Source organism: Dicentrarchus labrax, unplaced genomic scaffold (genome assembly GCF_905237075.1).
Source record: "Dicentrarchus labrax unplaced genomic scaffold, dlabrax2021, whole genome shotgun sequence".
In the NCBI taxonomy this organism is placed as follows: Eukaryota; Metazoa; Chordata; class Actinopteri; family Moronidae; genus Dicentrarchus; species Dicentrarchus labrax.
The window spans coordinates 10,300,477-10,328,382 of NW_026136708.1; the positions used below are offsets into that span (position 1 = coordinate 10,300,477).

The 27,906-nt window shown below is 41.0% G+C and overlaps 1 protein-coding gene across 2 annotated transcripts in view; it reads left to right on the forward strand.

The window, feature by feature from the left end:
• The window catches only part of nbas (NBAS subunit of NRZ tethering complex), a 147,864-nt gene that overhangs the window by 70,789 nt on the left and 49,169 nt on the right, over positions 1–27,906 (forward strand). For both annotated transcript variants that reach the window (XM_051408104.1, XM_051408103.1), the window contains exons 40-45: positions 3,086–3,162; positions 4,090–4,227; positions 15,250–15,473; positions 15,716–15,826; positions 22,365–22,615; positions 26,362–26,702. In XM_051408104.1, the coding sequence (XP_051264064.1) occupies positions 3,086–3,162; positions 4,090–4,227; positions 15,250–15,473; positions 15,716–15,826; positions 22,365–22,615; positions 26,362–26,702 (1,142 nt within the window). The remainder of the gene's footprint in view (positions 1–3,085; positions 3,163–4,089; positions 4,228–15,249; positions 15,474–15,715; positions 15,827–22,364; positions 22,616–26,361; positions 26,703–27,906) is intronic.

Sequence of the window (27,906 nt, forward strand, 5' to 3'; positions counted from 1 at the left end):
GTGTTTGAATACTAATAGGTGGACACTGAAGAAAGCGAGGCACACACTTTGACCATGGCGTGCTTAAGCACAGATGTGCACACACACACATCTCACGCTCACACATTCCACCAAATCCAATCTCTCCCTGCTGCCGTCATTCAAATGAATATCTCTCTTCTTAAAAGTCACCTTCCCGTCGGAGCTGCCGCGGAGTGCGACGTGTGGAGAAAGAGAAAAGCCGGTCCGGACGGCATCGGGTCCGATAACAACCTTCGATTAATGACTCCCATATCATCCCCGCAACGCCAGGCTGTCCTCAAAAACAGACTAGGAGATGGCCTTTAAGAAAATAAATATATTGATTTTTCACCTGGCCCAGATAAGATGGAGGTAATTAATGATGACACAAGTGGAAAGTGACTCAATGGGATTGAGCTGAGTAAGGTGGTGTAAGGAGAAACGGAGGGAGAGACACACACACACACACACACACACACACAGACACACACACACACACACACACACACACACACACACACCATGGAGTGCTGCCATTGGCTGCATGTTGGACCAGGCCATAATCAGTTGTTTTTCACACTGCCTGCACAGGTGAAATAGTAATAAGTCACTGTCTCACCATCCCGCTAACAATTTGCCCGATTTAGCTGACACAAGGAGCAAGAGTGTGTGTATGTATGTGTGAACGCACGCAAACACACACACATGCAGAAAACGCACTCCTCTACGCTGCATATCTTTATAACTCTCCCTGTTTTCCCCTCTCTCTCTCTCTCTCTCTCTCTCTCTCTCTCTCTCTCTCACACACACACACACATAAGCAGAAATACTGTATGCTTTTAAGTCAGGGTTATCTATTCTGTGTGTGTGTGTGTGTGTGTGTTTACCCCTCTGGTAATTCCTGTCCCGATGGTATCAGTAGCTTTAGAGAGGCGTGTAATCAGCTCATTCTGAGGTGTAGCTCATTGAAACCCGGGGGTAGGTGAGGAGGGGGAGAGGAAAACGAGAAAAGGAGGAGGGTGGGCTTAAGAGAGCTGTTATGGCTCTTTTAAACTGGTGCATCACTCCACCCCTACTCACACACGCACACGCCGAAACCTCCAGATGTCAGGTATTGGCCTGTGTGTGTGCGCATATGCATATTAGTGTGCATTTTGTTCTACAGTATATGTCTCTCTCCCTGTGCCCCCCTGCTTCTGTCTCTCTCCCAGTGTCCATGCTCTACTTTTCTCTGTCTGTTCCATTTTGTCTCAGGCTCTTATCACCGACACAGGCTTTTGTTCTCCTTGGGTCTGAGACTACAAAGTGATTCTGTCTGCCTCTGCTCCTCTCTGCTCTATCCCACAGTTTCCTCAGAGTGAGTGAGTGAGTGAGTTAGAGAGTGATTAACTAAGGGAGTCTGTGTGTTTAAAGTGTTTGGTGTTCATCTGGTAAATAGAAGTAGTCCTAATCATAATGGTGAGTGAGTGTGATTGTATACCGCTGTGTTTGCCTATTGTGGCCTCGAGGCCAACAGTTTGAAGTCCATTCCAGTGCCCAGAACTCTGTCTAGACTCTATATCCCATCAGCCTTAGGGAGCCTGAACATGGTCTGTGTCCCAGTTACATATTACATACTAATTCTAAGCAGTTTCTAAGTGTGTATTAGACTGAAAAAAGAAAAACAGAAACAATGTCTAAATCAAGTAATGCATACTAAAATATTCTTGATTTTAAAGTGTGTTTTGAGTCTGTTGATGCGCACTCTTGTCCCGCAATGCAATGCTCAAAGGAAACGGAAGAGCAGTTCACAGCTGCAGATCATTAAAACTCACTGCGTATGTGGGTGATGCAGCTTGAGAAAATATTTGGATGATTGTAAAAACTGTTTTTGTACTCTTTGTGTGGCTCATTGCTGTGTTCATGCAATGTTGGCAGCATGGAAAAAAACGGAAAACCTCCGGTTATTCCGACTAGTCACAATTTAAATGGCTTAGATTAGCGGTTCATTAACAGTTAAGTCAATGGACCTCATTTTTACATTTTAAATGCTTAATCGAATGTTGCCAAAGCCATTTTGCCACCAGTTTGTTGCCATGTTTTTATTTCCTTTCACCAACTGGGACATATCTACAAGGTGGATCTGTCACTGTCAATTTTTTTTACAAATTATTTACTCAATTAATCAATTCATGCTTGATTTACAAATTGTGAGAAACCCCAGAACCCAATGTGACGTCTTCAGGCCTTGTTTTGTCCGACCAATAAATCAAAGCCTAAACAGATTCAGTTTAGATTGATTGTCAAACTGCTATATCCAAGGTCATGAATAAACTGTCATGCTTAAGCAATATATAGATATATAGTATATGTTATACAGTTAGGATGTTTTGTGGAATTGAGACACAGCAAAAACGTTGCCCAGTCACAAACTGCTTATTCACAGTTGACATGACCTGCTCAGCCAGATCCGTGGTTCAAACGGGCAAGTCGAAACCAGCTAAACACAGATCATTTGGGATTCTTCTAATCATGCTCCTTTGCCTGTCTTTGCCGTCAATATGCATAGGCTAATTTGGCATTCAGGGGATTCAACTTTGAAGTGCACTTAGATGAAGTTTGGACTCGTCTGGAGAGCACTTAATAGAAGTGGGCATGTACTTACTCTTTGAATAATAAATACTCTGTGCAGGAAAACCAATATGCACACGTATGCACACGCACACACAACCAGCCAACCAACGTTTGTACATACTTGGAAACACACACGCACACAGACAGGTGCACAATAGCCCAAAGAGAAGATGGACAGAATCCCAGAACTCAGGGGGGAGTTTTAATGACGCTTTTTGACTTTGTCTTTCCCCTTCTCTTCTCGTCTCCCTCTATTTTTACCTTTCCTCTCTTTTGTCTGGCCCACAGAGAGGTGTATTCTGACAGGCACTGTCGTCTGTATTCAACAAACGTGGGATGAGACTCGTCCAAGAGGGGAGGGTTGGTTGTTAATCCTCAGTGCTTTAGTTAAACTCTTTCTCTCTCTCACCCCCCCCCTCACTCTCTCTCTCTCTCTCTCTCTCTCTCTCTCCATCCCTCCATCCTTCTCCAGTCTTGCTGCAGCTGGCCAACGATGCATTTCCCAGGGACATGATGCTGGCTCTGTCCTACTTACTGGCCCTGCCTCAGGTATGTGGACGCACAATAACACACACACATACACACACACACACACACACACAGACAGAGCTTTATTTTACGCACACTTACAAACAGTCTCTGGTAATGTAAGTGTGTGTAACAATGTAAGTGTGTTTGTATTTTAGCGAGATTTCTGGCAAATGGCTGAGTGAATCCATATCTTCTATCGATCCCTTACCTTTCTAGATGAGCTATTGTGTTAGACAGTTTGCATCATCAGTGTGTCAAATAAAAGTTGCACTTCAAAGGTGCCAGAGTAATGTCGCTGAATGACATATAACAATAGCAGCTGACATTGCGATCTATTAATCACATAATACACGTAGTATCTCACATCAGTTTTATGTCTCCCAAAATTCAGTCCCCACAGTCGCACATTTCTATAAACATTCCTCATGATATATGGCTCCTGTTTACATTGTCTCAGCTGTCAGAGGAACAGTCAGTGTATTTGATGGCTAAAAAAAAACTAAATCTGAGACAGAGAAACCTACTGGCGACTGCAGTAGATTGTGTTCAAGTGGAGGTTGTGAAATCCCTCATGAGTCTTAACACTTGCCGCATCGCCTGTGAAATATTAAACTGCTGGAGTGGATATTACATAGATATTTACTGGAGAGCTTATTAACTGCACTTGGATCAGATGTCTGATGTTACTGACAAACTGTATGGGTAGACACAATAAAAGCTGTTTTTTCCCAGAAGGGTTTGGTCTATTGAATATTGAACTTGTTATTTAGATTTTTAACTGCTTATTTTTGGACATTATGAACTCAACAGTTACTAAGGAGGGCCGTGAGAGATTGTTGCGAGTATTAGAATCAGGGGAGTTTATTTGCATTCCCATTTTGCTCATTGTTTTCCTCCCACCACCAGCTTAGTTTCTTATGCATATCTTTCCATCTATCTATCCAGGTACTGGATGCCAACAGGTGTTTTGAAAAACAGTGCCACTCAGCCTTGTCACTCCAGCTGGCTGCCTACTACTACTCCCTGCAGATCTACTCCTACCTCACCCCCTGCTTCAAGAACAAGAACCACACTCTCTACCAGGTTAGCATGGAATACCAGTTATGTGTGTGGGTGGTTGAGTAAATGGAGGTATAAGGAGTGTGCTCCATTCTTCTTGTAATTTCCACTATGAAATAGACATGAATGATGCTTAATATAAATGATACATTCTTTATATGAAATACTTTCTTTAGCCCCAAAATGCTATGAATTTCTAAAATAAATGCACAGATAAATTAAACACGAACAACACAACAATAAAGGAAGACATCTTAAAAGATACCAACAGCAGGCATTTGTCACACAGATAAAAAATAAAGTTTGAAGCTGCTTCAACAGTGGGCCCAGAAGATTGATCTGTTTTGAGCAGATGGGTTTTGAAGAAGTTTCTTGAAATCTAAGAGGCTAAGTGCAGGTTTTAGCTCTTTGGTCAGAGCATTTTACATTCAAGGAGCACCACTGCAAAGCACTGTGTCACCCATGGTTTCAGTCTGTTCCAGGGTTGCTGGAGGAACTAGGAGAGTGAGAGTGGGCAGGTGGGTGTGTGTGGCTTTTGACGAGACAACAGAGTTAACAGTGGTATGAACCATGGATTATTTTAGTGTTAAAATTTTAAAGTCAATGGTAAATGGACCTGTACTTGTATAGCGCCTTTCTAGTCTTCCGACCCCTCAAAGCGCTTTTACACTACGTGCCACATTCACCCTTTCACACACATTCACTCAGTGATGGCAAAGTCCATCGAACAGAAACTAACATTCATACACATTCACACACCGATGCACGGCATCGGGAGCAATTTGGGATTCAGTATCTTGCTCAAGGATACTTCGACATGTGGGACCAGGGGCTGGGGATCGAACCCACAGCCTTCCGATTTAGGAACGACCCGCTCTGCCTCTGAGCCACAGCCGCCAGGAGTGTCCAGGAGTGATGTGTAATTTTAGTAGGAGTCTGTGTTACAATAGATGCAGCACTATTATGCAGATGTTGTAATAACGTCTGTAAAGAGCATTTGCTACTTTTCTCTTAAGGTAATGACAAAAATTCCCAGCTATGGCACAATGGATGAAAAAAGAAATAGTTTTAATGCGAATATCAGATTGTCAAATTGGACAATAACACTAAGAGGAGGTCAGTACTGGGGTATTATCAGCGAGTAGGTTATTTAGTTAATGAATAATCTAGTGCCAATCAAAAAAAAATATTTTTTTGAGTTTTTAACCAATTATGCTGCAATTTATAACGTTATTCAGAGCAGCTAGAAAAAGGCAGGAAAGAGCCATTATGTCTGGCTTTGTGGAAGTATGAATGAGTGTGTCATCGGCATAGCGCTGAAACTTAGCCCATTCTATGACTCAGCACAGACTCAAAAATGTTCACTCTGGAAATAAAGCAGCAATGAGCAATGTCAACAGGCTCTCTCTTTACATCTTCTATGACATGAAAGTCTGCTTTCTAGTTTGCGTCTTTTAGCTAATCTAACATCTAATAAAATGTACATAGTACATATATGTTTAACTTGATAACAGTTTTCCTTCAATTTCTGCTTTCAAGTAGCATTAAGATTGATAAAAAATCATCTTAATACACATTGTCTGACAGTGCGAGAACGCGGTGTGATATTTGTAGGAGAAACTAAGGTGGCTGAGAAATTTGCAAAAAAAGTGAGGAGTCCTATCAGTGTTTGGTTGTTCTGGGCTACTAGAAAGGAGGCCACCCGCAGTGTCTGTAGATAAAAACATCTAGGGTAACGGTAACACAACAATTGTTATTTTCAGTAATGAAGACATACCTATTACTATTTCCAATGGAGCCTCCTAAATGTTACACAGTTGACCTTTTAAATGGAAGTATTCAACATGTCTCATTTTATACATGTTCCCTTAAAATTAATATTAGACATATTTGTTATGTGTGGAAACTGTAATCTGTTATCTAGAATTTAAAGTAAACAGCATGACTTTGTCATAACTGTACCACCAGACTGGATTGAAAATGTTAAAACCACAAATAATCAGAAGTCTGAGTCATCCAAATGCTATTTCTGAGTGTTATTGTTATGGAAATACAGTTAATTCACTTTTTTTGGTTCCTATGCTCAAACACTGTTTGGCTTCTTAGATGGAGACCATTGTTCGGGGCAAAGTGGGAAGACAAAGGGCTTTAAAGCCACGTAAGAGGCAAAAAATTTGAACACAATCAGCCATCATAATGTAGCAAACTGGGAAAATAACACCCAGGTTGGAAATAACTATAATTATCCTTTTACTCATCAGAATAGTAATCCACTTATACATGCTTTAATCCAAAACCAACACTGAAACGTGTGTCTGTGCTTCTTCTTATGAATGTCTTTGCCCATGTGTCTGTGTGTTTATGTTAACATATGTGTGTAAAATTGATCCCCCCCCCAGATGTCTTAATTATAGCATCCAGACATTTTGCATAATTGAGTAACTCTTTGAATTACATGAATTTTGGCCATGTGAAAACTGCAATTTAAATGTATTTGCCTAATGTGGTGGCACTCTAATGTCACATTTGTTATTTCCTGAAACAATCCAAGCCAGAAGTTGCCACAACGGGTCACATTACTGTATGTTCCTTTTCTTCCTGCAAAGAACAAGAGTTCAGAATATATAAGTGAGACGGAGAGGAAGATAGTGGTGGCAGGGTTGTCAGGGTGTGATTGGCTGAGAATAAGAGAAGAAATAGTTCTGACCTTTTCCTTGAGTGGACTGTGGCTCTCATGGGTTTTAACCCAGGTGGAAAGGAGGGAGGTAAAATGTTGAAATAAAAGAACGGAAGAGGGAAAGAGGCCAGCAGAAGAAGTGGATAAGTGTGTCCCAGTTGACATTCAAGGTCAGGAATGTGCACAAAAACATGCTTGCACACATGCCTACCCACACAAGTTATACTCAACACTACACACATACATGCCAGTCGCCACACACTGACACACACATCCTTCCTGCATCCTAATGGTAGTAATCACTCCCCCACCTCCTGCCTCAAGTGAAGTTCAAGTCCATTAACTTAAAATATATACAGCTTTTCCTCCACTGCTCTACTCTTTGGCAGTTGTACCTTCATTTTTAGCTCATTTCGTCTTTTTTATCTGTCATTTCCTTTGAGTTTTTTTCTCTTTACCAGAGTGTGTGCTTGTTATCGTTGTGTTCCAGGTCCTGCCTTCACTCAGCTCTTATTGATGAGGTAGTGGCAACTTTTACTCTAACACTGATAGAAGCAAGAGGGAAGAAAACCATTAAACCCTTCTACCTTCGTTTCTTTCTCCACACTCGCCATATTTTTTTTTATGTATGTGTTCTATGTGTCCTTCTCTTTTCCTTATTTTTTTCCTCTGTCAGTTAAGTTTAATGAATTGCTTTGTTGGAATGACAGTTCTGTTTTAATGCTTCTCCATGCTGCTTCTTTCTGTCCATATTTTGTTGCTCTTTGTCTGCTATCGTCCCTCTCTCCTTCTGCACTCTGTTAGAGTATTCCCCCCACCCCATAGGCCTGTCTCGCTTTTGTCAAATCTCGGGCCTCTCCGTCCACAATACTATCTTGACAGTGCATACTTTATACATTTCTCTTGTGCTTTCTTCAGCTCTCTTGCTTTTTTCTTATCTTTTAAGGGCACATTGTACAGCATGTGATATTTAATTTCAGATATGTATGACGGGGTGCCCATATCATAATTTCTTGCACATGCATCGTAAATTAGGTTGGAGGGGGAGAGAAACACATACTAGCTATAGTTTTATGTATTTATGTGCATGTAGCATTGTTTGCGTGCATAATTTTTTTGTGTGTGTAACTGCAGGCTTACATGTTGGGGTGTGTTGAGAGTGTTAGATCTGTTTTCATGTCCCAGCGGTTGGTGTGTGTGTGTGTGTGTGTGTGTGTGTGTGTGTGTGTGTGTGCTGTGTCTGTGTGTGTGTGTGTGTGTGTGTGTGTCTGTGTGTGTGTGTGTTGTGGTGTGGTGTGTCAAGCTGTCTCCAAGTGTTTCCCACTCTCCACTTGAAGAGCAGTAACACTGTGTCTCAATAACTCTCTTTCAGTTCTCTTGTCACTATCACATAATTTCATACTCAAGCAATAAGACACCAAACACTCGAGCCACTGAAGTCATTCGGCTGCAAATAGGAATACAACTCTCTGAGGGTTTACTCAAGGTGTTTGATGTGTTTTTGAAGCCTCAATCAACAGCCTGTTTCCTCACTATTGTGTAGATATAAAGGTTTTGGAACTGAAGCTGCCTGCTAAGAGAACATTGAAACTAAGGGTGAAGGGAACACTTAATTGAATTAAAAAAGCTTTATTTTAAAACCTGCCATCAAACAGCCATCACTTAAAAAACATAATCCATACATAGAAATCACATTAAACACATACAGTACATACATATTTATAAATGTCAAATATGATCAAAAATCACTTATGCTAAATGTGTTGTTACCTTATCTAATTTGTTACATTCTTATAAAAGTTCTTGACATTCATGCTAATTATAACTATATGTCTACAACCTTCCCATAGGCAATAACATCCTTATAGCATGTTATTCCATAGGTGAGCAGTATACAGGGGCATACAGTAAGCTCTCAACAGTCAGATCTTCACATCAGTTGAGCACATGTCAAATGTGTATAATGTTTTTTTGGAAAGGATGGTGTGTCATATTTTACTATTAACACCATTTTATTTACTGCAGTTATACTAATGCATCTCAGTTTAATTGACAACAATATATTGATGTGTAAAATGCACCATGTAACACACACACACACACAAATTAAACTTTAATGATCCCTGTGGGGAAATTTGCCTTCTGTGTTACCCTCCTATTGTACTGTAACTATTAAGCAGCAGTGGACAGCCACACTGCAGCCCAGGGACCAATTCAAGTTCTCAGACCTGTACTTTGGTTATTGACATAGCAACATGAGTACCGAACATAGGTATATTTAGAATGTAAAGAAAGGAGACCTATTATCCTCTTAAAGGATAATTAGCCATTTTTACATCTTATTTTTGTTATGTTTTTCTAGCATTAGTTTTGTCAAATTGAAAATAATACCATAATACTGACCAAATTTGGCAAAAGGAGGTCAGCTGGGGCAAGAGGCATGAGTCATACAGGTTTAAACAGACTCTCAGGTTAGCCAAACATAGAGTCGCTCTAACACTTTATAAGGTGTTACAGCAGTGCTGGCTTGCCATTGTGTATTTTTCATTAAGTAGCTTTTTTTAGTCGTGTGAACTCTGAAACCATTTGTTCCATTTTAAAATATTGCCTTTTTAAGTTGTCTTGTATTACTGGTTACAGACAACACAAAGCTTTCTGCCAATTGAAGATTCTGTAGCCCACTATTGACTTTCAAGGTCTTTAACTGTTACTTTCCCATCCGATTACGGCTCCCAGGCATGATGGAGCAGCACCAGGCTCAATGGCACGGAGGCTGGGTTTCCATTATTCCCCAGGGAATAATGAGCCGATTTCCACTTGCACACGCTGGAAGTTTTCATTATACCGACTAAAGGGCTTGTTTGCGAAATAAAGACGCTTTTTACCGTAATTGTTCTGGCTGTTGTGTTTACACGATATTGCACAATAGCCAGTGTTTATGTAAGGTCTGTTTACCTGTGCTTGTCAATGTGACAATGTGAGTTATTCCTTGATTGTGTGTGAGGACGATTGTAGTTATGAATGTACAGCCACTGTACAGCAATGTGCTGAGCAAAGAGATTAAGATTTTTCACTCAACCATTTATCTTCGCCTGCAGTCACCATTCTCTCACTGACTATTGATCACTCACACTCGTGGTACACACGCACACAAACACACACACAAACACATTTAAAGCATTCACAATTGTACTATAGACACACAGAGCATGACGTTAGAGTCTATCATGCAGAAAAACTGCTTAGTTCTTTGAACATCTCATTATGACATTTATATAAAAAAAAGCCGACAAATCACTGTTAGGTGCGTCACTTTCAGTTTATATACTCAGATGGAGTCGGTGAATTGGAGAGAATATTTTCACCTTTATTAAGTATATAAATTAGTTTTTTGATTCTACCTGAAGGAAACCTTAACAGTGTAAGTTTTTCAGACTGCAAAAATTTTGCACAAAGTTTACCAAAGCACTCACAGGGCGGAAATTGTATTAGGAGCAAAGATGAAAGCGTTTTCCTAATAGCATCGAGATCACTTGATAAAACAGCACTTTACTTACATCTATTGACATTTTGTACTGCCTGCAGCCATTGCAGATGTTTTTCAATTCATGGCCACAACGGGTTTCAAGCTGCCGGTTGCGGCAGATGACCTTGGATGTGCAGGACCACTGAGCCAACTCCCTGTTGTTGAATTGACTGGAATAATGAGTTAGACTGAATGACTTCCCCATCATAGTAAAGCACCATGGACCCAGTGACTTCGCTCTTCTCTTTTTGTACAAATTCTGCACTTGTACAAATTGCACCTTTGTACCACAATCATTAGCAGTCTATATTTTACCCATGGGAGCCATGTAAAGCAGAGTAGCTGCAGAAAGGGCCCCATTAGACAAATATGCACTCCAAATGCACTGTTGCAGCTGACTGGGAATCTTTGTGATGAAGTAGCCTCTAAACCTTTGATTAGATGCACAGGGTTGACGGTGCTAAGTTACTCCTGCTCCTCTTGCTCGTGTCTTTACAATCTCTTTGGCAGGCTTGTATCTTGCTTGTGATCTTTCCCCTTCATGGTGTGTTATGACCGACAGTGCAGCCGAGCTTGTTTAGGGAGTGATTATTCCTTTCAAACTCGTGCCCGGTTTATCTCCCCCTTGCATTCCTCCTAATTATGTGCACATACTGTATACACCATTTGCAGAATTAGTGCTAATGAGGCCACTAAATGTATAGTAAAGTGGTAAGCATGACATAAACACAACTCATTAAGATCATTACTAGCTTACTCTCTAGAGGGGGAAGGCATGTCTGTTTTCCGTAACCTCTATGTAATCATTACTGCACAAAGAAACAGAGAGACAAATAAATGTATTTAAAGACTAGATTAGCCTGAGCATCTTTTGTATGTGCGTTTGTGGCCTTGAGGATCTGGTGGTAACACACACATAATAATATTATATTGAAAAACGTAACATACTTTTGTGTGTATTCGACTTTTTTCTGATCATTACAGTAATTTTTTTTTTTGCCACTGTAGTGGCGATTTCCAGTGATGGCGATGTCATTTGGCGCATTGGTCTTTCTGTCACTAAATTTAGTCCAGACTGAAATATCTTAGCAACTGTTGGACATCTGTTGCCCTAAATTCTGTACACACATTCATGGTCCCAAGAGGATAAATCCTAATGACTTTGTTGTTCCCCTAACTTTTGTGGTTGACAATGACATATTTCAAAAGATTTCCATGACATTAGGTACAAATATTCAAGCTCCTGTGAGTATGAACTTTGTTGTTGGCCTGACTTTCATCGACCTAGCACCACCTGAAAATATAACTCCTATCGAGTGAAATATCTGCACATCTACTTGTTGGATGGTCACAAAATTTGGTCTGGACATTCATGGCTTTAATTTTGATGACCCCCTGAATTTTCTTCTTGGACCACCAGCAGGTCAACATTTTTGGTTAGAGTAAAATGTCAGCTATTCTCTTGAAATCTGGTTGATCCACCAAACTTGATTTGGTATAACTTTGGTGAATCAGTGACGTTTCATCTAGTACCGACATCAGATGAAAATTTGAATGCGTCCAATACTTTGACCAAATATCAAATATACGCATTTCACTCAAAGCAGTGCCTCACATATCTGCTAGCATGGATGTAGAGTCTTCAGCTTCTTAAGGGGCCGATCACACAGAGACGCATCACTTCAGGCACGGCCACTTGAAAACGCCTTGGCAAAGAGTGTCAGGAAAAAAACAGCTGGTGCTCTTGTGGAGCGAGGCAGCGTGCATAACATAGTGATAAAATATTAACAAAAAAAATGTATTGAAGAAGACGATGAGCTCTAGATGAGTAAACTCTAGCTTCCTTTCAAAGAGGTGGATAACTGAGGTTACTTAGGTTTATCCCCTGTATCCCGTAACTCTCTCACAGTCAATCAGATAGATAGCTAACCTATTTACTGGCATAGTAAATGTCATCAAAACAGGAACGAAGTGGTAAAGTAGTTAAGCCCCGCCTCTTGCTTCATTTAATTGGCTGTCTGGGAAAGGTGTGACATTGATGAGTGGCTCAACTCCACATCTTGCAATGAAAAGTAGAAACTATTTAAACTGCTCAGTGCTATAGGAAAACAGTGGTTTTGCAGGTGATGTGTTCTAGTGATGCATCTCTGCCCCTAAGACTTGAGTTGCGTACTCTGGCATGCATTTTACCTGGAATTTTCATAATATAGCAGTTTTACTAGAGTGACTGAAATGATGCGAGTCTAATCTGTCAATATAAATATAACATGTCCATATTGATGTAACCCTTGACAGTACACTTTTACAGTTTTGCATAGTGCTAGCATCCATGGGTGAAACAGTGGGGGATAAAAAGGGAACAATATTTTGTGATGTAATTAAGTTAATTTCATATATTTAACCAGACATCTTTGGAAAAGGCAAAAGGATTTCTGATGGATGCAGAGTTGTGACTGAAATGTAATAACATAAGAAATTAAGCCTGAAAATGAGAGAGCAAGCGTGGTTGAAGAGATTTGAGACCGAGATGTAGACTTTTTATTTTTACACTGTTCCCTCTTTAGCAGCATCACAGGAAGGAGGGAAGCGTAGGGAAAAGAGCCTGTGGCAGTGGTGGAATATCTAAAGGGGGAGTTGGGGAGAGCTGGCTTCCTCCCAGCTGTGTAACATCACAGACTACCTTATGCAATTATACTTTACATACACTTTATACATTCTTCCCTTTGAAGAAAGACAATAAGTGGCTTTTTAAGATACTTTGAAATTAAATAAGCAAGTAATTAGATAAGATGAAGAAAAAAAACAAGGAATAAGTGTTGTCTTTAAAGACTAATTGAGATTGCATAAAAGAATACTTACTAGAGATTCTTTAGGAATGAGAGAGGAGGGATTACAAATTTTAGCGATCCAAAAAAAACTAGTGTTTAGAGAGGTAAAGGAGGATATAATAGCCAGAGAGCCCAAAGGACAAAATACTGTGAATGAATGACAGCAAGGTAAGAGAGAGAATGCAAACAGTATTTCATAATGAAGGCCTTATTTCAATAAAACTCTTCAAACATCGGCCCGTCCATCATAGTTCCAGCAGACTTTCTTCTCTCTCTCTCTCTATGGTCTCCTTTGCATGTCATTCTCTCTTGTTTGAAAATCGTGTCCAAAATGTTGTCATCATTAACAAACAACATTCTCCTCTCCCCTCCTCTCCTCTCCCCCTTCTACATTACTTTCCTCCTCCATATCTCCTGGCTAAAACCCCTCCCCTCCCCAAGACTTCCTATCTTTACTCTCTAAACTTTTAATATTCTCCCCTTTCTACCTCTTCTCCTGACTTTCCCTCCTGTCCTGCTTTTGAACTGTGAATCTGCCACCATAACTGCCACTAAGGCCACATCTAAAGATACTCACACGCTGAGAGCAGGAAGAGGCACACACAAACACCTCTGTTTTCAAGCTCGCACATTTCCAGCAGACATAATTACCTTATGCAAATAAGATCAACAAATAAACCATCTCATCCTGCTGGGCGACAGTATATAAGATGCCAAAAACCAAATTCAGGAGCTCATTTAATTAGAACAGGGGTGATGAGAGAGATACAACATTCACCTACCGCTCCCTGCTCATGACACACTCAATCATAAATGTGTATCCACTGTTGAGTTCCCCATAGGCCTGAATCACGGGAGCAATTATGGCGCCTGGTACATTTACCCACATTTTCTTGGCATGTCGGAAAAAAGGTCCATATTGAATTGCTTGATTCAGCTCAGGTGCAGCAGTCAATCTCTTCCTGGGAGCAAAATTATAGAAGTAAAGCCAGGGTAGTTAATCTGCTCCTGCCTTTTTCTACCGATTTTTGAAAATGACAGCCATTTTTGAAAATAGCCTCATTAGTTCGTCACAGCGAAGCAGCATAGGACCTGTGAAGTTGTAGATACCAGGCATTGCAGGGTGTTTGAAGCTCAGTGTGTCACATAGTTTAATGATAAGCCTTAACCCTTTATCGGCCGAGGAACCATATATGGTCACTTCATTATGACGGTTTTAATTACACTTCTATGGCATATTTTGGTGGGTTTTTTTTACGGGTGATATACTAATATACACTTCAATGTTACGGCTTTCTTTCACAAATAATTCAAAGTGGGCTTGATCATAATTTGCTTATGGCTTATTTATTACATATTTTCATAGTATATTGATGTGGCATATTTCCTTTGCAGCAGCTGTCTGCTCAGTCCTCCTGTGGGAAGAGGGGGCCTGCTGTGCCACAGATAGTTGTTGTGCCAGCCCACGTAGACATCATTGACTTTGATTTTCAGCCTAAAACTGACTTTTTCAAAAAAATCAAAACAGAAAAAATGTCTTCTTATATCCACCAATAACACTCCAGGGTTGATATTTCAAATTTCCAAGTATTTCAATGAGTGCCCTATAAAGGGTTAAGGGCAGTTCAAATTTGGTTACACCTGGCTTAAACAGTGTAGCGCATCTCCCATGTCGCTCTATGGGTAAGAACTGCGTTTGAAAGCAAATAAGGGCAAAAGATAAGAAAGGTAAAGAAGAGGATGTCTGTCAAGTACGATTCTGTTGTTCTTTATGATGGAAATTATTTACAGAGGTAACATAAAAAGCCACAATATAGTCAACACAAAATACCACCAAAAACCTTTGATAACTGCATATTCCAGTAGACACTATGTGCTATTCTCAGGATTACCAAATGTGGCTCTTAGCATTATATCTGCTTCATATCCCTTTACCTTGTGAGGCTACCAGCTTGAAATAACACATTCAGCAGCTGTCTGTGGGTAAACATGAGAATTATTCCCCTTTTTCATAGGCTGACCCAAAGGATCTGATTCGATTGGTCACACAGCATGTGTCTGCATATTCCAATTGGCCAGAGGAGCTGCAGAAGTTGATCAACCAGCTGCATGCGTACAACGAGCGTCTGACAGACTTCACCCAGGCCCAGGTGTTACAGGGGCTCGGCCGTGGAGTGGACGTCCAGCGCTTCAGCTCAGACTCCGACTACAAGAAGGAGACCATCCTTGGCCTCACAGAGTAAGTAGGGAGGGAACTTAAAGGAATATACAGTCCATACACTGTTTCCTGTCTGCTGGAAATGTTGTTAGAAACAGTCATTCATACAGTTGGTTTGTGATGTAGTCTGTAAGGTGTGTGCATTTATTTGATCTGCATTTTTTTATTCCACATATGCATATGAGTGGGAGGGCTGGCTCTTTCCGCTTCAGTACTATTGAATCTGATCATTATTTTCCTCCTCTCTGCATGTGTGTGTTTAGGACACTGGATGACGGCGTGTACAGAATCGCTCTGTCGCTGGCTAAGCGCTACAGTGTTCCTCTGTGGGAGGTCTACATGACTCACCTCGAGTTCCTCTTTACAGATAGCGGGTACATGCACACACAACACAATCACATAACCCCTCCCTGAGCATTTTTCACCTCATTTTACTCATCTGCGTTTGTTAGTTCACATCACTTTTGTCATCCTATCAGTTTGAAATATTTACGTCACTCACTGTGCATTTGAATGCAGTTGTGTTTTCATAAGGAAACAGGTTGCTCATTTCTACATATATATTGCCATGTCTAGTAAGTTTTGTATGGTCACATGTCTTTGTGTCTCCTGTATTTAAAAAAAGAAGCAAAATGTGAAAGTGAATTTAAGTAGCACCACTACCTTTGAGTTATTACAAAACTCACCTACATAAAAAGCATACTTAAAGTGCCCCAGAGTAAATCAAACATGTTGCGATTTTTTTTTTTTTTAGTGAGAGACGACGAGTGTGTCAGAGCCTATTTCCATAATTTATTTGCTCTTTGACTTCATAGCTGGGGATCTGACTAGCTCTGCACCTTTCCTTGTTTTAATAGAATGCCTTTTCAGCAGAGATATGTGCGAGGGTCTGTGTGCGAGTGTGTGTGTTTGTGCGCACATGTGTATGCATCTGTGATAAATATCCCTGTGTCGCATTCTGATATAAGGAAATGGTTTACCTATACCTTCTTCAAACCCCCACACAGCTGCTGTGTGTGTGAGTTTCTACCAAAATCTCAAGATCATGACAAATGTGTGAAGAATATTCATACTACAATCGTGACTAGAAGTATCTGCAATATGCATACTGATTTAACAGATGGTTGGACACAGGGACTGATATGAATAGAGCAGACGGGGGAAAACTTCAAGGAAAGATGCATACAGACAAAAGCATGGACGCAAGATGGAATGTAGGCTGTTATTGATCCCTGAAAGGAAGTACATTCTTCGTATTTCCCTCATCCTAACTGTTTAGTGGCAGAAGCCAGCCACAGTGTAGTGCCCTGGGATCAGGTCCAGCTCTGAGGGCCAGTATTTGGGTTAAGGGCAATAACAAGAGTCTTCCTAATGCCGTTGTTTTACATTAATTTGGCAGACACTTTTTCTAAAGCGGCTTACAATAAGTGCATTCAAGCTAAAAAGTTTCAAGAGCTAGATTTCATTATAAAATTGGAAGTGCAACCATCCCAAATAAATAGGGTGTTGCAAAGCCTGCAGCAAAATATGGTCCTCTGAATGATGGGAAAGCCAAACATCCAGAGTTAAAGGAGCGCAATGGCCAGGCCAGTCTGTAGGGTTTGATCATGGCTTGGAGGTATAGGAAAGAGCTGAATGCAAGCAGCAAGTAAGACTTTGTAGTGAAAGGAGAAGTGAAGTGGTGTTGGAGAACATAGAGATGGAATGGTTTCTTTCCATTAGGGCAATCAAATATTGCAAAAGTACTTGCATTTAACACAAAAGTGTTATTGATATTGTCTATAACAGCAGGGTAAATTGTTAGTACACAAGGTCATCCAAGATGTGATGCGGTGTGAACGGTAGAGATCTTCAGTTCTTGAAAAATAAGCACATATGGTAAAAAAATATGGTCAAAGGCTGACAAATGGAAAGATGCATAAATGTATCCGAGGTCAAATGAGCTGCTGAGAATTCATTGCTAAGTGTTACATAAAAACAGGGTGTAGAAAAAGGTCGTTAGGTAGAGAAATACCCCCAGAATCGTTGTGTGGAGGGAGGGAGGGGATGGGCCAGATGGATGGAGTAAGAAGAGATGGATGATAGAGCCAGAGTGTCCCTGAGACAGTCCTATTAACACAGAATGAACGCTTTAGAGGAATCAATGTAGTGCTAAACACCACCATCGTCAGCTGTTCTCTCTACGTGTAGGTCTTTGTAGATGTACTCAGGGGACCTTAAGGGACAGGGATTTCAGCCAGTTTTATTGACGTTTAAATGACTTGTCCAAAAACAGAAAGGGTGTTGGTGAATTACTCAGAAATCAATTCAGTGTTCAATCAAATTCAATTTTATTTGTATAATGCCAAATCATAACAGTTGTTATCTCAGGAGACCTTTAATATAGAGCAGGTCTAGACTGCACAGATTCATTGTTGCATATTTGTTTTGGTCGGCAAATCATAACAGAAGTTATCTCAGGACACTTTTTTCAAATAGAGCAGGGCCATGTTATTTACACATACCCAACAATTCCCACCATGAGCCACCACTTGGCGACAGGGTCAAGGAAAACCTCGAGCAGACCCCGGCTCTAGGTGGGTGGCTGTCTGCCTCGTCTGGTTGGGGTGAGAGAGAGAGAAAGAGAGAGAGAGAGAGAGAGAGAGAGAGAGAGGACGTTTGGTTCATGAATTCAGGTTGAATAAATAAAACTTGGATTACTTCAGGCAGGGGTTCCAAATAGTGTGTTTCACATCAGTTGCAGTCAGTTGATCCAAACAAACATCATGTTTGACATTCCAAACAACGCACCTCCTAGCTCTTCATTTCAGTTCCTATCTGCTGCCAGCAGCTGTTGACCGGTTGTGCTTCTTTTGCTGCTGATCAGTGTTTGCCGGTGATGAGAAATAAAATAGCCTTTTATGGCACCTTCCTTTTCTGACTCATCCTCAAGATGTGTTTTGCTTTGAGCCTAATGAGATGGAGAAGACACCTTTTGAATCCTGTACAAGCTCTTTCCATTTGTACATCTGGTGACCTCATCTGGCAAATAAAAGTTCAAATGACATCAGAAATTGCCAGTGTTATAACATATACAGCCTTACAGACTAAGCTTTTCTGACAGTTGATAAAAACATTTCAGGCCCTAGCTGATATGTCCTAGATCAATAGAAAGCACCACAAAAGACTGTGATAACTGCATTACGATAACCCAAATACTGGTTGCAAAGACCCCTCAAACAAGCTAAACAATTTCCTTTTTCCAAAGTCCACTTCATTTGAACCTCTTTTGCTCTGTCTATACCAGGCACTTGCTACTTAACCCTTCCAGGGACCTTGTGGCATGCAAGTAATATCAATACTTAAAGAACTACAGTCACTCTTGTCCCAGCAAAGCTTCCCCTCTTCCCTCTGTCACTGCAGTTTAACCTCAGCTGTTTTATTACATAAAAGGTTTGTTCTTCCCTGTAATGTGGCATTATCTGTATTTTTATTTGATAGTTTGAAATATGAAATGAAGTGATTGACTACACAGTACCAGGCAGTTTCTACAAACGAGACTTTTCATTTTGGCGTATGCATGAGGATGTTGACATGCTACTGGCTTTTCTAGACATACTACACCTAATTATCTCAAATATTTCTCTCACATTAAGCTAGTGCACACATGTATCTTGCTGTGCATTCATTCAAGTGTGTTTAGCATGCTGATGAGCTTTCCTGCCTGGAATAAGAAAGCACATTTGTAGCATCCAGTGGGAATGTGGATCATGCTGTTGCCACATGCAAGTTAGGTGCAGCACATTCGGTGTTCAGCTGCAGCTGTTTCGTGCTGTTGGTTCATATTTTTAGGGATTATTGACGTGCTGTCCACAGAAACTCTGCAAGGTTTGAGCCTGGAGCATGACCACGAACTGGAGCATGGCTATAAGCATGCTTCTCTGAGTCATGAGGGAGAAGCAGGGAGAGCAGGAGGACATGGACCGACAAATACGACTGCATAACCTTTGGTTCAGTAATACAAAAACTGACACAGGGGCTATTATGCCACAAGCATGGCGCATGGGCAATCAGATTTGACACTTCAATCATAGCAGTTTGTCCATTTATGTCATCAGCTGCTAATTTAACCCGCTGTTCCTAACTGCCACATGTCAGGTTGACCAGTTGTGCTGCTTTTCCCCCTCCACCACCAACTTTATTATTGGAAATTATATACCATATGTATGTTCAATATGAAAATGTATTTCTTGCCTGAAGCAGAACACATGTAAAATATGTATTTTGATTACGCTAGCGGCATTAGGGGTGGCAGTATCAAGAGGTTGATCCGTCCAACACCTCGCTCTGCAACACTAATACCATTCCCATCAGCCTCAGCTTGACTTTGTGTTTACTGCGAATAAGCACATGTTAACATGCTATCATTAACGTTAGCATTTATGGAGATTGACAGGCTTTTGGAGCCAGTCTGAAGTGGCTTTTCAAGAAACTACAGTTTTTGGCTGTTCCATGTTGCTCTGTGTCTGCTGGATGTGTGAATAATAGCAAATGTTTACTAACAAATTTGCTATACTAATTGAAAACGAGATAATATGTATTTTTTGCATTTATTGCCCATTTCTGCTGCCTTAAAAAGGGCCAAAAAAATAAGATATTGCAGGTTTAAAATGATATACATCGTGTTCCTAAGTGCAAATGTAGGGCTTGAGTTACATGTACCCTATACTGTATGACTCATGCCTAAGGATCACGTCTCTGTGTTTTTGCAGATGGTGTGTGAGGACTTGGTGTTAGTGCATGTTTTGTTTGTGTGCCTGTGTGTAATGGTGTGATAGGAAATGTCGGCTCACAATGAAAAAATGAATCAGGTATAGTCACACAGCCCTCTAGAGATGTGCCATTGTCCTGTACTGAACTACACAGCACAAAAACTCCCCTGCTTCTTGTAAACAAATAAGAGGAAGATCGTAAAAAATGAAAATACAGCTTGCATAAATTCAAACAACAATGATGCTGAATAATCATCACTGCTCTGCCCAAGCCCACATTAAGTTTAACTCTGGCTGTCATAATACCATGGCAATTAAATACGCCTTTGAATTAAAAAATATTAGACGCCTATTTTTGTTTGGACATGGTGGACGAGACAACAAACTGAATATGGTAATGTAAGATTAGGGGGGAAGGACAGAAGGATTAGAGAGAATAGGAACAGCACGGAGAATGAGAAATACTCCGCCGGATTAAATCGGTTCCTTGCTCCAGCTTTTGAAATGAACTAGAAACGATTGTAATGAGAAGCTCCTGATATTACGGCCACATGAACACAACAGAGATAGAGGTGAAAACTGTGTTGTGTACAGAGAGAACTGTGGCAGAAAAGTGAAAACTATAAAGAGAAGACAGGAGGCCAACACAATCTTAGCAAAGAGAGGTCCTTAACACCTTTTGTCAGGAGGTGACAACTTGGTTTTGAAGAACTACACTAACACACCCAAAGCAGAGCCTGACGTGAATACTGGTCACAATCCACCAGTCACAGCTGTCTGTGTTTCAGCCTGTGTGCCCATGCCAAGGAAAACTCTTAAACCGGGTACCTGGAGAAGTTGTTGTCTTCGCTTGCCATTGTTCTTGCCTTGGTGCTTTCAGTCACTTTGGAGCTGATGTAATTAAATAGTGAAACATCAGACTTTGTTTGGGGGTCTCAGGCTGCCCATGACCAAATACACTTAGGAAGGAGACAAGAGCAAAAGTGACAGAGAGAGTCTTTACTTAGAGTTACTTGTTCTGTTGGCTCCAGTTATTTGAGCCCCTGTTGTGAGGATGATTAGTGTTATTTACATTATTGAGCTTATTGTCAGCCGCTTCCACACCCGCTGCCGCTGTCTATATTTTTTTCATTAGCAAAAGCCTCCCAGCAAGCTCTGATGGAGCGCCTAGAGGAAACATCGTCCTCTTTGATGTTGTCCCGTTCCAGCAGATAAACAGACTTGCTCTCACACTAACACACTCCCAGACCGCCGCAGATTGCTCAGAGCCCCTCGCTGAATACCAGCAAACTACCATTCCTTTGCCTTTTCATCCTTTGTATCTTTCCTTGTTTAACCTTTGTTTCCGTCTCCCTAAGGTTTTTCCCTTCCGATTCTCCCCTCTCTGGTGTTTTGCTCGTGTTCTTTTCACTTGTCCTCTCATTCTTCTAGACCACCTGCCGCTGTTGACTTTGAGTTCTGTGGTAAAACACATTTTTGAAAAGCAGTGCACAAGCCGCACGCAAGACAGACTTTTTTCACTCTGCGCGTTTCCACATCACCTTCTTTTTTTCTCTGTCTCTCTCTCTCTTCTCACTGTCTTCTCTTTTCAACAATTCTGCTGGTTTTATGTCAGCGCTGACCAAGTTCTTAAACATATTCTCAGTAGTAAACTATGAAATCCTCATCTTTTTTCGAGGGACTGTATCTGTGGTGATAAGCCTGCAGATTTCTGTGCTGCCATTGCACTGCTGTTTTCAAATACTACTTTGCAACTAGTCTCCAGTGTGGGGTTGTCTTCCTCCTTTGATTTTTTTTTTTGTTAAAATATGGGTTTTTGTCAGTATTGCCGTTTTTTTCTTATCTTTTTCAGCCATGGTTATTGCTGCTTAACTTAGATCTTAATTAGTTTTTTTTTCCAAACAAACCTCAGTTTCTGATGTCAGTCATTTACTGTAAAGTGTTTCACATCCTGTGTACCAATGGATGTTTTCCGTGGAGAAGACATATCTCACACAGCAGGCGTTTACAGCAGCAAATGTAAAAGCTTTGAACTTGGGATATGGATTTTTTTTGTGTGTTTATATTGCTATGAAAACTTAATGGATTATAACATTCAGTTGCATACGCTCATGGTTTTATTCTGTTCTCATTCTCTTTCCTCCTCATCCTCCTCATCCAGTCTTTCCACCAAGGATATTGAATCCCGGAGTGAGTTGCTTGGTCTGTTTGACACTTTAAAGTGCAACCCTCAGGCATTTTACAGCCACATGACCAAGTACGTTCTTCCCAGTGTGGAGGGAACCGACCAGGGCCGCCTGCTTTACTACTACAGCTTGCTAGATGCTGCAGGCTGTGAGCCTTACGTCACCACCATCATCAAGCCAGACTCACATGTCAAATTGCTCAAGAAGCTGCGTGCTGTTGCCAACGGTAAGATGATTGTTTTTTTCTCTATCATTGTAATGCAGATGGAACAACTACTGCATAATTAGTAGTTGGTCCACAGGAAGGACAAAAGGCAGGGATAATATGACTGTTCAAATGTTATACCTTGAACCAACAGATGTAGCTTGCATCTAAAATCTGATTCAGCGAAAAACACATTTTCTGTGTAGTCATCTATGCATAAAGAAAGGAATTAATTGGTTGTTGTAAACAATAGAACTGCTTAGAAAAACCTAATGGTACCGACTCGACAAAAGCACCCATTTGTCAATCAATTGACGCTGTTTCTGAGAAAGAATAGGGAAAAAAGCCTAGGATCGCAAGGGTTAATGTACCTCTATTGTTGGTGGAAAATCAGCCCCAAGCCTTTAATGTCAACAAATCAAGTCCAGTGAAGACTTGAATAAAATCCCTCTTGACATGATTGATGACTCACATACAAATGTTGACATTCCTTCTAGCCAGTAGATAACCTCAAGTCACTGTCATGTACAATCTTTAAAAAAACTGTTGAAGGACTACTTTCATGGCATATTTCTGTCCCCAGATGAAACAAATCCTTTTTTTCTTTAAGTGACAAATACAGCCTTGCTGTATACTTCAAATGTACACATATTATCATTCATGTCTACCTCAGCTTATCCTTTTGATCTTACTCTTTCCCCCCTCTTCTCCACCAGCTCTCAAGTTCACTAAATTGAAAAGTAACAGGATTGAACCAAACGCAGCTATTCACATTTTCCTGTAAACGACAAGTGAAGCAATCCACCTCTGTATTAGCTGTCAATCCACCTAACACACCAAGCTCCTGAAACAGCAACTGCATCGCAGTAAGATGCAGTTTCTCCTGTGGCAGCACACTCTCCAAGGACATCATGTCCAGGTTGTAGCGTGTCACCGGTTCAGCGGTCCGGCTAGAGTGCTCAAACTTTGCTGTGTACGGGTGGAGGTGGTGTCACTTCTCGATGAAGTTCAGTAAAGGTCAGCCAGGTGTCAGCTGTGTTTTCACGCCTCACTTCCTCCCTCTGCTCCTGATAACACCACAGTTTTTACCGGTGACACATGTCTCTGTTTAACACACACACACACACACACACACACACACAAAACCTTTGAGTCATCCACATCGAGACTGCACATCTACATAAACGAACAATAATCAATCACTCACACACAATAGGCATATCACTATATTAGCAATCGACTGCTCGCTAAGCAACTACTTGAAATTACTCGTCATTTTTTAAAGAATGGTTCCTTGATTGAACAAGGCTTTTTTAACATAACTTGAAACACAACACATGTGTGTTCCTAGACTTAGTAAAGCTTGGTTACTACTGTAGCTGGATATCCTAACAATTAAAGCTTACTTTAGCAATAAAACACTGTTAAAGTTTGCAGAAAAGAGAGGGTTTCTTCCATGGCAGTCTGACAAACATCAAATTGAACTACTAGCTACTGCAACACAACGTAAGCCAGTTGAGCTAACTTATTTGTAAGCTAGTTAACGCTGAACGTAACTTTGGATGTGTTTTCAACTTTGAGAAATGTGTAGTTGGTGGTGTGTGTGTGAACTGACCAGAACCGAGAAAATTTTCCTTGTATTTACTATGGCCAGCAATAGGCATGGCAGACATGGAGTTAATCCATATTCATAACGATAGACCCTTCATTTAAAAGTCCCAGTTAGCCATGTCAGGGAGTTGAGCATGCACAATATCAGAGCCCTGGAACTGGGATACCTAAATGAAATGTAGCCGTCATTAATGTTATTCATTAATGATTGCTTGTGCTTTTTCTGCTTTGACAAGTCAACGTGTCTGCTGTGAAAAGGGTCTATCGCAGTTAAGTTAATAGCCAAAACCGGAAATGAAACAAACTAGAGCTATTACTAGAGCCCAGTGCAATGGGCTGCAATACCTAGTTGCGGTCGATAAGCTGTAATTGGACAATTGCTGTTCGGGGGAGGGTTTCGAAAACTCACAGCTGCAGCAACAGTAAAACTACCCAATACACACCTAAGGGATTCATACTCATGTACTGGCACATGCTATACTGACTGTGTGACATTGACACTTACAAACTAACACTTTCTGTATCACTCTCTCTCACTCACACACACACACACACACACACACACACACACACACGTTCACAAACACTGTTAAATTTTAACCCACACATTCACGCTCTTGTAGCAAAATTGACACACAGGCTGTTGTGGAGTCTCCAGGGCCACCAACTTTCTACGAACACTCTCCAACTCCAAGACACACACTCAAAATGACTAATTTGCAGTCCTGAACAGACATACACGCACATAAACACAGTTACAAGGCATTCAGACAGAGCAGAGACAGGTGGTGTGTGTCCAATATTCATCACAATTTCAGACACAGTACCAGGTGACTGTCTGAGTGGGCTCTCCTGAGGAAGGGGATGGGATGCTGCTTGGGTGGGGAAGAGAGTGGGTGGAGCAGGGGAGAGACAGAGAGAGGGTACATGTGTAAGTGCATGTAACTCTTATCTGCAGTTTAAGTATCCGTCTGGGCCTGGATGAAAATACTGTGTGTGTACTTGTAGTTTTATATATGTGTGTGTGTGTGTGTGAGTGTGAGGGATTCCGAGCAGCGTTGAAGGAGACCTCCCCCGACAGACCAGTGCTAAATATTTAAAGCCCAGACAGACTGTGGTGTTGCCACAGTAATGTGTCTGTCTGATAGCACTGGAGACCAAGAACACGCCACTCGCTCTCTCTCTTACACACACACACACATACACCCACATATAGAGTACTGCAGTGGTAGGAGATATGATGTACACAGACAGATTCACAGACAAACTATACACCTTTGCATGCAGACACAAACAGACAGCACCGGTTTCACACATGCAATTTTTCGGTTCACATCTTTTACTCTCTTCTGTGCATTTCTCTTTACACATTTATGTCATGAAATATTGAACATCCTACACAAATAAAAACACTGTAATTATCTTGAAAGTGCTGCATGGTTAGCACATTCCATATGTGAATACAAAAGTATAGTATGTACTGTATACATTGTATTAAGTGCCTTGAAATAGGCCTCTCTTTTGTGCCACTTTTGGAACATGTTTGAATGCTAGGTTTCTCACACAGAAACGCTCATGTGTTTTTCATGTACCTATCATGGCTCTGTACGACAGAGTATTAGGGCCAGACTAAGAGAAAAAAATACGGGAATTACGAGAATAAAGTCGTAACATTACGAGAAAAAAGTCATAATATTACCAGAATAAAGTCATAATAATACAATAATAAAGTTGTAATAATATGAGAATAAAGTCGTAATATTACGAGAAAAGGGGTTGTTTTAATGAGAAAAAAGCTTCGATAGAGTTATCAAGATCTGACGTGACCAGCTCAACCAAACAGCAGCCTCAGCCTCAGCCCAGCAGCCGCTGTTTGTCTCAGTCCTCCTGTACAGTCAACAGGTAAGGTAACGTATTGATAATTTCGTTGTTAAACAGTTTTGCTGGCTGAGCCAACAGGCTGACAGTTCTCATATAATAACTACTTTATTCTCGTAATATTATACCTTTAGTCTCGTAATATTGCGACCCCAAAAAAAATATTTTTTTCTCTTAGTCTGGCCCTAATACTCCGTCGTATCTCTGTACTTTAAAGAGTAGCAGTATAAAATAATTTGCATACATTAACACTTAACCATGTCAAATGTCTCTCGCAGGTTTGAACTACCGGAAGCTGACTGATGAATCGTTGGATCCACTGACCACTTTACAACCAGTTCTTACCAGTCAGAACGTGCTGTCCATCTCCAAACTTGCTAATCGGCTGCCCATGCCTGGTGGTGGAGGGGCAACAGTCTCCCCCAGTGCAGTCCACGCAGTGTGGCTGAAGAAGCTGTTTTGGAAAGGGGACCCCCAGTTGCTGAAGAGACCCCCACAGAGCGACCAAGACTACCTCCATGCCTACGATACCTGCGCCAAATACCTGGACAGGCTGGCCCCTGCTGACGCTGTCCATTTCCTAGACAGCATCACCTTCTCACCTGATACAGCCGAAAAAGTAAGTCTAAATTTGGTCAAACAATATTGTTATTTGTGTTTTTAAGCCTAGTAATGTTTTTCATGTGAATTACTGTGTGGTAGACAGAAAAGAAGAAAAAGTAGTATGACACAGTGCAGTGTGAAGGAGGCTCTCTTTTCTATTACCATCTCAGACAGGAACCAGTGGGAGTTTGGCAGACAGACAATTTGTAATTGCAGCGCAGAAGGTACTGTAGTTGGTTCCAGGCAGCCACCCAGACAGGATTCATATTGTCTAAAAGGAAGGATTGAGGGGATTTCCAATCACTACATCAAAATGTCACATTCCTCACTCTGTACTCTTCATCGTCTGACCGGTCGTCTCTCATGCCCCCAGCTCAATTTTTGGAACAAAGGCCCTTTCCTAATTTTAAATACATTATTACGTTCACATCCACACTCTGTCGCCTCAAAGCACATACCAGTCATGATTTATAAAAGAAATTATAAAATTGCACGAGAAATGTCAGCCACATAATTACAGCACTCTGAAAAATTGTACTGCAGAGAACTTAAAGTGCCTCAGCGCACCTTATCAATACTAACCCACTTCTTTTTTTTCATACTGGCACACTGCCACAGCCCCCCTCTTCAGACTTTCCCCTTTTCTTCCACTTTTGTCTTATGCACCCTCTCGTTGCTGTGACTCTGCGAGAGCTAATTGATCCCTCTCTACTTCAGAGCCAATTAAACTCCGATTCCCAGCAGGCACTGTTTTCCCACTGTGCTTTTTAACATGTAGATTACCTCTCAGAAGTCCACTGTCTGCTCTCTCTACCCTACACCTCGTTCTCTTTCCTTTTTTAAAAATTCGTTTTGAACCCTCAAAGGCAAAATCTTGACCCTTCTCACTGGAATGCATCTGACCTTTCACACCCCCATTGCCCCCCACGGTGGATTGATCCATGTATATTTTGAAGGGAAACAGAGTGTTGGCATTTTTCCCCCCTCTGAAGTATTGATCTATAGCTATAGATAGCGTCTTTAGTGGAAGCACCCTCCCTTGCTCAACCAGCCTGTTTTGAAACCTTGCCCTTTGTCTGATGTTGGTTGTGAATGCCCATATCTGATTCTATACACATTCACACACAAATGCATATACACCCATACCCTTAAGAGGAATTGCACAGGTTTGTCAGGAGGCTCCATTTTAGTGATCATCCTGTCCTGGCAGAGAAAAGTGC